This window comes from Anser anser (genome assembly GCF_964211835.1).
Source record: "Anser anser genome assembly, chromosome: 3".
Lineage (NCBI taxonomy): Eukaryota > Metazoa > Chordata > Aves > Anseriformes > Anatidae > Anser > Anser anser.
Genome location: NC_139722.1, coordinates 1,382,779 through 1,392,300, shown reverse-complemented (window position 1 = coordinate 1,392,300; position 9,522 = coordinate 1,382,779). Strand labels below are relative to the sequence as shown.

Sequence of the window (9,522 nt, the reverse complement as noted above, 5' to 3'; positions counted from 1 at the left end):
GGGGGGATATGGGGAGATGGGGGGGATATGGAGATATGGGGACATGGCGTTAGGGGGATATGGGGACATGGGGGGACACGAGGATGGGGGGACACGGGGATATGGGGACATGGTGGGAATATGGGGACAGGGGGATATGAGGACACGAGGATATGGGGATAAGGGGATACGGGGACATAGGGGGACATGGGGATGGGGGGATATGGGGACAGGTGGTTATGGGGGGGTATGGGGATAAGGGGATATGGGGACAGGGGGGGACACAGGGAGGGGGGCACATGGGGATATGGGGGTGGGGAGACAGGGGGGCACGGGGGCACGGGGACACGGACACAGGGATACGGGGACGCGGTTGCAGGGCCATGGGGATACCGGGGGGGCGTGGCCAGGGAGATTGGGGGCGTGGCTTAACCCTGCGGGGCGGAGCCAAAGGCGGCTTGGGGGCGGGGCCACGGCGGGGCTGAACACTGCGGGGGGCGGAGCCACAGGGGGCGGGGCTACGAGAGAGGGGGCGGTGCTACGACGGGGGCGTGACTGCGATTGGGCGGTGCTACTCGGGGGGCGGGGCTAGTCGGGGGGGCGGGGCCAGGCCTTCTCTCAGGGCGGGCGGCGGCGGCGCGGGCGGCGGTGGGGCCATGTCGTGGTCCCGGCACCAGCTGGGCCTGGCCGCCCTCATGCTGCTCACCGGCTCCATCAACACCCTGGCGGCCAAGTGAGTGCGGGAGGGGGTGCTCCGGGCACTGACAGCCCCCCCCAGGGCCCCTCCAGCCCCCCCAGGGCCCCTCCAGCCCCCGGGGCTCGGGCCCCGGGCTGTGGTTGCCCCCCCCCGGCTGGTGCTGGGGAAACTGAGGCACGGGAGCCGCCGTCCCCCGGCCCTCTTGCGAAAGGTGGCGGCGGGCAGCGGGGCTGAGTCAGGCCGAAATCCTGCTGGCCTGGCTGGGGAGGGCCTGGGGACGGCCGTGGGACGGCGGTCTGCGGTCAGCGCGGCCTTCCCCACGCTGCTTGTCCCTGCTCAGCACTTCTGCGGGGCCGCGGTGTCAGCACGAAGGGGCTGGGGCTGGGGGGCGGGAGCTGGGGGCCCTGGGGCAGGAGCTGGGGGTTGTGGGGCCGTGGGGCAGGGGCCGGGGGTCGTGGGGCGGGAGCGGGGGGGGTCCTGGGGCTGTGGGGCTGGAGCTGGGGTCCTGGGGCAGGAGCTGGGGTCCTGGGGCAGGAGCTGGGGGTCCTGGGGCCTTAGGGGCTGGAGCTGGGAGTCCTGGGGCAGGAACTGGGGGTCCTGGGGTCCTGGGGCAGGAACTGGGGGTCCTGGGGTCCTGGGGCAGGAGCTGGGGGTCCTGGGGCAGGAGCTGGGGGTCCTGGGGCTGGAGCTGGGGTCCTGGGGCTGGAGCTGGGGTCCTGGGGCTGTGGGGCAGGAGCTGGGGGTCCTGGGGCAGGAGCTGGGGTCCTGGGGCTGTGGGGCAGGAGCTGGGGTCCTGGGGCAGGAGCTGGGGTCCTGGGGCTGTGGGGCAGGAGCTGGGGTCCTGGGGCAGGAGCTGGGGTCCTGGGGCTGTGGGGCAGGAGCTGGGGTCCTGGGGCAGGAGCTGGGGGTCCTGGGGCCTTAGGGGCAGGAGCTGGGGGTCCTGGGGCTGGAGCTGGGGTCCTGGGACAGTAGGGCTGGAGCTGGGGGTTATGGGGTCGTGGGGCAGGAGCTGGGGTGCTGGAGCCGGGGGTCCTAGGGCTGGTGCTGGGGTCCTGGGGCCATGGGGTGGGGGCTGGGGGCCATGGGGCAGGAGCCGGGGTCCTGGGGCCGTGGGGCAGGAGCCGGGGGTTGGGGGGCAGGAGCCGGGGGTCCTGGGGCAGGAGCTGGGGCCATGGGGCTGGGGGTCCTCAGCCACCAATTGTCTGGGGTCCCCTCCTCCGTGCGGACGGGGCGATGCTCCCCAAAACTGGCCGTGGGGACTCTGCTCCTGCCTGTCCAGCGCTGCCCGGTGGCTAGGACGTCCCAAAAGAAGGGGTTTGTAGCCCCGCACCCCAAAACCCTGGGCGGGTGGTGCCGCTGCCTTCCCAGCCTGCAGGCGGCCTCCTTCAGGGGCCCCGTCCCCCGGGGGCGCGGGGTGCTGTCGGGGTGTCCCCTGCCACCCTGCTCGGCCGCATCCAGCCCTGCTGGGCGCGGGGCCAGGGGATGGCGGCGGTGTGTGTGCATATCGGTGTCCCGTTTCCCCGCCTGTCACTCAGGGCTGGGAGCAGGGCCAGCAGCCCGCAGCACGGCGGGGTGGCCACGGATCCTTCCCGAGCCTGGGACGCACGGGGAGCCCCGTCCCCAGAGCCGTCCCCTGGCTTTGCCGTGTCCCACGGTGTCACCGACGGCACCTGCAGGTGCCCCCTCCCCGGCCAGCCCCCTGCCCTCCGGTTTGTCCCCGAGCAAGCGGAGGACAAGGACGGGAGGACGAGGACAGCCCTGGGTGTGCTTGGGGGTCTGCCCCACCTCCCCTAACCCCGACGCCCTCTCTCGCCCCGCAGGTGGGCCGACAACTTCAGCGCCGCGGGCTGCGGCGGGACGGAGGAGCACGGCTTCCAGCACCCCTTCCTGCAGGTGAGAGCCCAGCTCGGCACCCCGGGGTGTCCCCGACGGGGCCGGCCGCCCTCACCCGCCCTCTCCCGCAGGCGACGGGCATGTTCCTGGGGGAGTTCTCCTGCCTGGGGGTCTTCTACCTGCTGCTGTGGAGGGAGCGGCGGAGGCCGGAGCCCGGCCCGGCTCTGTCGTCGCAGCCCTTCAGCTCGCTGCTCTTCCTGCCCCCGGCGCTCTGCGACATGACTGGGACCAGCATCATGTACGTGGGTGAGTGCTGGGAGGACTGGGACGGCTCCGTTTCGGAGCCCCCCGGAGCCCCCCGCAGCAGCGGGGCTTGGGGAACCCCTAACCAAAGGGGGCGGCGGCGTCTGGGGGCAGCTCCGGCTGCCTACGGATGATTTTTTTGGGGTCCTCCTCTCTCCCCCCACAGCCCTGAACATGACCAGCGCCTCCAGCTTCCAGATGCTGCGAGGCTCCGTCATCGTCTTCACCGGGCTCCTCTCCGTCGCCTTCCTGGGCCGCAGGCTGGAGCTGAGCCAGTGGCTGGGCATCGCGGCCACCATCGTGGGGCTGGTGCTGGTGGGGCTGGCCGACCTGCGCGGCGACCACGGCCAGAAGCACAAGCTCAGCGAGGTGATAACGGGTACGTGGTGGTCCTGGGGGGGTAAGGGGGGGGGAGGAAATAATCCCAGGCACGGCTCCGGGATGGCCGCGCCGCTTGTTTGCGAAGGCTCAGCCGTCCCCCCCCGTCCCCCCGCAGGTGACCTCCTCATCGTCATGGCGCAGGTGATCGTGGCCATCCAGATGGTGCTGGAGGAGAAATTCGTCTACAAGCACGACGTGCACCCGCTGCAGGCCGTGGGCACCGAAGGTTTGCTGCGTCGCGGGGCCGGGCGTTTTTTTGGGGGGGGTGCAAACCCTGCCTGGGGAGAGCTGTTTTTTGGGGGGGGTTCGGGATATAACAGGCTGCAAAAGGGGATGCTGGACCGCAACCACAGGGCAGGGACGGGTGGTGGGGGGGGAACGGGCAGCCCTGGGGGGTGTGCTTGAAGCTGGCGCCCGCCTCTCACGCCCCCCCCTCTTCCTCTCTTCCTCCCCCCAGGATTTTTCGGCTTCGTCATCCTGGCGCTGCTGCTGGTGCCCATGTACTACATCCCGGCGGGCGGCTTCAGCGGCAACCCGCGGCGGGCGCTGGAGGACGCCCTCGACGCCTTCTGCCAGGTCGGCCACCGGCCCCTCATCGCCCTGGCCCTGCTGGGCAACGTGGGCAGCATCGCCTTCTTCAACTTCGCCGGCGTCAGCGTCACCAAGGAGCTGAGCGCCACCACCCGCATGGTGCTGGACAGCCTGCGCACCCTCGTCGTCTGGGCCGTCAGCCTGGCCGTGGGCTGGGAGAGCTTCCACGGCCTCCAGGTGTTGGGGTTCGGGGTGCTGCTGGCCGGCACCGCGCTCTACAACGGCCTGCACCGGCCCCTGCTCGCCCGCTTGGCCCGGGGCAGCGCGGCCGAGCGCGAGGGTTTGCTGCAGGGGGACCGCGGGGCCATCAACAGCGAGAGCTGAGCCTCCCCCCGGACTCCTGAGCCTGCCCCCCCCCCGGGGTGCTGGCGGCGTGGCGAAGGGCAGCCTTCCTCCTCCTCTTCCTCCTCCTCCTCGGCACACGGGAACAACGGGGTGCCCCTCGGGGTGAGCTCCTAGGACTGGGGTCGGGGCTGGCCCCGCTGCTCTGCGCCCCCCACCCCGGGGCTGTGCCAAATAAAGGGCGAGTGCCCGCGGCTCGCTGCGTGGTGGCTGGGGGGGGGGGGGGACGTTGGGGACCCAAAAGGGGGATGGCACGGGGTGGAGGATGGTGTCTGTCCCTTGCACGGGTGGGCCAAGGGTCTCCTTTACCCTGGGGGCCCTGTCCCCATGTGTCCCCCCCCCCCCATAGCAGGATTCGGGTCCTCGTCCATCGACAGCGAGCTTTGGGGTCCTTCATGGGGCCCCCATATCAGCTCAGCTCCCCCCCCCGCTGGCTTTGGGGCCGCGTCCGTGCCCCGTGCAGGGGATGGGAAGCGTTATCGAGCCCCCTCAGGGTGGGTTCCCCATATTTCGCACCCCCCGGCCCCCCCTCCAGGCGCACACAGCTGCTTTTTGCGAGGTTTATTTGTGCCGGGGCGCGTCCCAAAAAGGCCCAGGAGAGCTCAGCCAGCCGAGGGGGGGAACTCTACCTTTTATTTTCTGTCCCGGACCCTGGGGGCCCAGCAGCAGGAGCGGTGCCGACGGTGTTTCACCCGCGGGTAGGGGGGGGCAGGAGGGGCTGAGCCCCCGCGCGGGGCTGCTGCGGCAGCGGGGCGGCTACTCCCTGCCGGAGGAAGGACAGGAGGGGGGGGTGAGCCCAGCATCGCCCCCAGTGTGGGGTTCCCTGCTTTAGGATGGCCCCAAAGGTGGGGTTCCCTGCTTCAGGAGGGCCCCCGAGGGGGGGTTTGGGGCTTTAGGAGGGCCCCCGAGGGGGAGATTCCTGCTATAGGATCGTCCACAATGTGGTTTTGGGCTTTAGGATGGCCCCTGACGGGGGGGGTCGGGCTTTGGGATCACCCCTGGCATGGTTTTGGCGTTTTAGGATGGCCCCTGATGGGGGGTTTGGGGCTTTAGGATGGCCCCCAATGTGGGGTTTCTGGCTTTAGGGTCGCCCCTGACGTGGTTTCGGGCTTTAGGATCGCCCCAAATGTGGGGTTTCCTGCTTTAAGATCACACCCTGACATGGGGTTTGGGCTTTAGGATCACCCCCGACCTGGTTTCGGGCTTTAGGATCGCCCCCAATGTGGGGTTTCCTGCTTTAGGATTGCCCCCGACAGGGGGCTTCGGGCTTTAGGATGGCACCCAGTGGGGGTGGGTTTGGGCTTTAGGATCGCCCCCAACATGGTTTTGGGCTTTAGGATCACCCCCAATGTGGGGGTTCCTGCTTTAGGATCGCCCCAACTGTGGGGTTCCTGCTTTAGGATCGCCCCAAATGTGGGGTTTGGGGCTTTAGGCTCACCCCCAACATGGCTCAAACCCCCTGCACCCCAACAGCCGCATGTCCCCCGGGATGGGGCTGCCCTGCCCGGATGGGTTCCAGCCCCGGGACGCGTCCCCGGCCCCCCCCCGGCAGCACTCACACGGCGTTCTGCTTGTAGTGCCGCAGCGCCTGCTCGGCCACGGTCTCCATGAAGCGCGGGTCGTCCCAGGGGATGGCCCCGGGCACGGTGAGCGACAGCGGCTCCCCGTCGAAGAGCTGCACCGTCACCTGCGTGTCAGCGGGCGCCGACGGGTCCGCGGGGTTGGGGGCCTTGGAGAACACCTTTGGGGTGGGGGGGGACACGGAGGGGGGGGAGCTGAGCCCCTCCGTGCCTCCCCCCCCTTTATCTGGCAGCCGGCCCCGCGGGCACTATTGTGCGCCGGGCGGCAGCAGCGCACAATCGCCTCTTTCTCCCCCCCTGACCCACTTTCCGCCGTCCGCGGGGTGGGAAGAGGAGGGATGGAAAGGGGGGGGGGGGGACGGGACGGGACGCACCGTGGTGACCTGCAGGAAGCCGTCGGAGCCCTGGGTGAGGTTGGCGAGGCGCGAGACCCAGCCGAACTGGCGCTCGAGCTGCTGCAGGAGGCTGCTGGTGTTGAGCAGCTCGGCCTGGAAGGCGCCCAGGAGCTCGTCGTAGCGGCGGGTGAAGCGCTCGGCCAGGCGCAGGGCGTCCTCGAACTGCTCCCGCAGCGCTCCCCCCGCGGGGTCCGCCTGCGAGCAGTCTGCGGGGCGCGCGGCACCCTCAGCACCCCCATCCCTTTCGTGGAGCCTCCTCTCCCCCCCCGCTCCTCGCCCCCAAAAGCCCTCGCACGGGCTCTGTGTGTGCGTCCCCCCACCCCCTCCCCAAAAACTCACCCACGGCCAGGATCTCGCGGCACTTCTCGCACTCGTCGCGCAGCCGCAGGCAGCCGGCCGAGTTGCGCCGGATCTCGCGGCACACCATGCGCTCGTTGCTCGAGTTTCGGGACTCTGCGGGGAGCCAGGGCCAGCGTCAGGGACCCCAAAATGCCGCCGCCACGAGGGGAGCACCCCCGGCAGAGCCACGGGGACGGGGACGGGGACGCGCTCCCCGTGCCCAGGCTGGGGCGGACGAGCCCAGCCCGCGCTGCGGGACGCTTGTGCAACGCTCGAGTGTTTTGTATTTTTTCCACGGAAGCTTGACTTCACAGAAAAACATTTCCTGGCCCCAAAACACGAGTCGTGGTTTTTTTTCAGGCCGGAGCGCTCCGTGCCAGCCCCTGTTGCGACACAGCCCCTGTCCCAGCCGCCCCACACGGAGCCGGAGGCGACGGCGCGGGTGCAGCCGCCGGGGAACGCGCCCAAAACCAACACCTTCCCTTCCCCTGGCAGCCGGCCCCCCAGGCAAAAACACGGGGAAAAAAAAAAAAAAAAACACCCCAAAAAACCCAGCCCAGGTCTGCGAAGAGCAGAGCCCGCGACTCTCGGGCTCCCCTGTGGATTCTCCGGTGTCTCGTAGCAGGGTTGAGCTCATCCCCAAACCCAACCCACGTTGACGAGGGCTGCCGGGACGCGCGGCCGCCGTGCCCCAGAGCTCCTACCTGGGCCGAATCCTGCCAGGGGGTGCTCCCAGCTCCCCGGCACGCCGTCCAGCATGCGCTGCGTCAGCTCGAAGAGCGGCTGGAAGAGGTGGTGGAAGCCGCGGGCCGGGTGCCGGCCGAAGGGGTGCAGCTCCCTCGCCAGCCTCTCGCCGCGCGCCGGCGTGCGGACGCGGTGCACGGCGGGGGGGGGCAGGAAAGCCTCGCGGAAACCCCCGAAGGGCGGTTGGAAAAAGGGGGCCAGGCGGCCGTAGACCCTCGTGCTGTCCTGGAAGATGTCATCCACGCCGTCCTCCAGCAGCCCGAAGCGCTCCTCCAGCTCCTCCCGCTGCCTCTCCTGCCGCTGCTCCCGCTCCAGCAGCTCGTCCACGCGCTCGCCGTTCACCCAGATGGAGAAGGGCGAGGAGCGGTTGAGGAACTCCTCCAGCTGCCAGGAGGGGGGGGCTCAGGATCAGGGCAGGACCCCCCCCCGACCCCAAAACCCCCCCCGGGGGCGCTGCCCGTCCCGCTCACCTGCCTCCCCACCAGCCCCGAGCCGCTGTGGCACGTCCTGGAGTAGAAGCGCATGCAGGTGTGCTTGAGGCAGGGCTTGCACTGCTCCCAGAGCGACAGCATCGTCTCGTTGCACACCTCCTGCCTCTCCGCCAGCTCCTTCTCCTTCTCCTGCGCCAGCTGCACCGCCTCCTGCAAGGCACCCAGCACCGTCCTGCGCGCCCCGGGGCTGCGCCGTGACCCCCCCCCCAGCCCCCTTCCTCCTCCTCCTCCTCCTCGTCCTCCTCCTCCTGCTCCTCCTCGCCCACCTCCTTCCTCCTCTTGGTCTCCTCCAGGGTGTGCAGGAGGGCCTGGTGCTCCTTGCTGCTCCGCTCCATCAGCGCCTTCATCTGCTTCACCCCGCTGATGGCGTTCTCCACCTCCGTGTCGATGTACTTGCTGCCGGCCGCCGACAGCTCTTTGGGGGGGGGGGGATGATGAGCACCCCCGGGATGGTTGTGCCCCCCCACCTCCCCCCCCCAAAAAAAAAACACCCTCCCAGGGCACGCAAATGTTTGTCCCGTTTGCTCGCCCGAATTTGAGCTCAGTGAAATGGAGAAAATTGGCCCAAAATTCACGCCCGGGCTCGGCACCTCCCTGTGCCCTCCGCGGATGGGGTTTGGAGTTGGGCAGCCCCCCCCCGGCCCCGTATCCCCCGCCCCCCCCGCAGCAGCCTTGTGACCCCATCTGGCCACCCCCACTGACCCTCGGGGTGCTGAGCCCCCCCAGCAGGATGCTGAGCCCCATCCAGACCCCTTAGGACGATGCTGAGCCCCATCCCGCCCCCCCCAGGAGGACGCTGAGCCCCATCCACACCCCCCCCAGGAGAAAATGAGCTCCAACCAGCCCCCCCCCGGACACTGAGCCCCATCCAGCCCCCCCCTAGGAGAACGCTGAGCCCCATCCCGCCTCCCCAAGAGGATGCTGAGCCCCATCCTGCCCCCCCAAGAGGATGCTGAGCCCCATCCAGACCCCCCCCCAGAAGACACTGAGCCCCATCCAGCCCCCCCCGGCAGGATGCTCAGCCCCATCCAGCCCCCCCCCAAAACACCGAGCCCCATCCCACCCCCCCACCCCACCCCATCCCATCCCACTAAGCCCAGCACCCCCCCCACCCCCCCCCACAACCTCCGGGACCCCCCCCCCCAAAAAAAAAAAACCACCAACCCGTGCCCCCCCCCTCCCCCAACCCCCCCCCCAGCCCCCACTTACGCTTCAGCTCGCTGGGGGGGACGAGGGCCTGCCCCCCCCCGCAGGCGAGCAGGAGGCCGAGCAGCAGCAGCAGCGGTGCCATGGTCCCGGCCCTGTGCAAGCAGAGGGTGCTGGGGGGGGGGGGGGGGGGGGCTCGGAGCAGGAGGCGGCCCCCCCCCGGGCACGGGGCCGTGAGTCAGCAGCGGGCACCCGGCCACGGGCACGGCACCAAGCCGGGGAGCTGCTGCGGCGTTCCCACGGGGGGGGGCACCCTATTCCCACGGGGGAGCCCCCCCCCCGCCCCCCAACCCAACGGGGGGGTCCACGGGGGGGGGGGCTGCAGCCCACGGGACAAGCCCCAGGCTCGGGGCCAGCTGGGGCTGGTGGCCAAGGTGGTGACTCCTCCCCCCCCCCCCCGCCCTGGGGGGGCCTTTTTCTCCCCCCCATTCACACGTCCCCCCCCCCCAAAAAAAAAAACAGGTTGGGGGGGGCACCCCCAGGGGTCTGGGGGCTGCTGGGGGTGAAGCTGGGGGGTGGTGCTGAGCCCCCCCCCCCCGCCCAGCTCAGACCCCCCCCCCATACGGTGTGGGGCAGGGGGCTGCGAAACGCCCCCCCCCGCCCCCCGGGATGGTTCCAGTGGGATTGCCAGCCCCCCCCCC

At 70.4% G+C, this 9,522-nt stretch overlaps 2 protein-coding genes across 2 annotated transcripts in view; one reads left to right on the top strand and one right to left on the bottom strand.

Annotated features, from left to right (window-relative positions):
• The first annotated feature begins 556 nt into the window (after positions 1-556).
• Positions 557-4,321, top strand: SLC35F6 (solute carrier family 35 member F6). The gene is made up of 6 exons (XM_083827677.1): positions 557-712; positions 2,497-2,569; positions 2,641-2,815; positions 2,979-3,191; positions 3,309-3,419; positions 3,651-4,321. Exons 1-6 carry the CDS (start codon positions 636-638, stop codon positions 4,106-4,108), a joined length of 1,107 nt encoding a protein of 368 aa, XP_083683803.1. The 5' UTR covers positions 557-635; the 3' UTR covers positions 4,109-4,321.
• Positions 4,322-4,672: 351 nt separating this feature from the next.
• The window catches only part of CLU (clusterin), a 5,829-nt gene continuing 979 nt past the window's right edge, over positions 4,673-9,522 (bottom strand). The window contains exons 2-9 of the mRNA XM_083827667.1: positions 8,885-8,976; positions 7,942-8,090; positions 7,655-7,825; positions 7,145-7,568; positions 6,441-6,554; positions 6,081-6,307; positions 5,686-5,867; positions 4,673-4,889 (exon numbers count right to left, since the gene is read on the bottom strand). Coding sequence (XP_083683793.1) covers positions 4,883-4,889; positions 5,686-5,867; positions 6,081-6,307; positions 6,441-6,554; positions 7,145-7,568; positions 7,655-7,825; positions 7,942-8,090; positions 8,885-8,966 — 1,356 coding nt within the window. The 5' untranslated portion in view covers positions 8,967-8,976 and the 3' untranslated portion in view covers positions 4,673-4,882. The remainder of the gene's footprint in view (positions 4,890-5,685; positions 5,868-6,080; positions 6,308-6,440; positions 6,555-7,144; positions 7,569-7,654; positions 7,826-7,941; positions 8,091-8,884; positions 8,977-9,522) is intronic.

Excerpts from the sequence above, each read along its gene's own strand:
- SLC35F6 (XM_083827677.1), top strand. The coding sequence starts at position 636 with ATGTCGTGGTCCCGGCACCAGCTGGGCCTGGCCGCCCTCATGCTGCTC. Across the intron at positions 713-2,496 it reads ATCAACACCCTGGCGGCCAA|GTGGGCCGACAACTTCAGCG; the intron begins GTGAGTGCGGGA and ends CTCGCCCCGCAG. Across the intron at positions 2,816-2,978 it reads GACCAGCATCATGTACGTGG|CCCTGAACATGACCAGCGCC; the intron begins GTGAGTGCTGGG and ends CTCCCCCCACAG.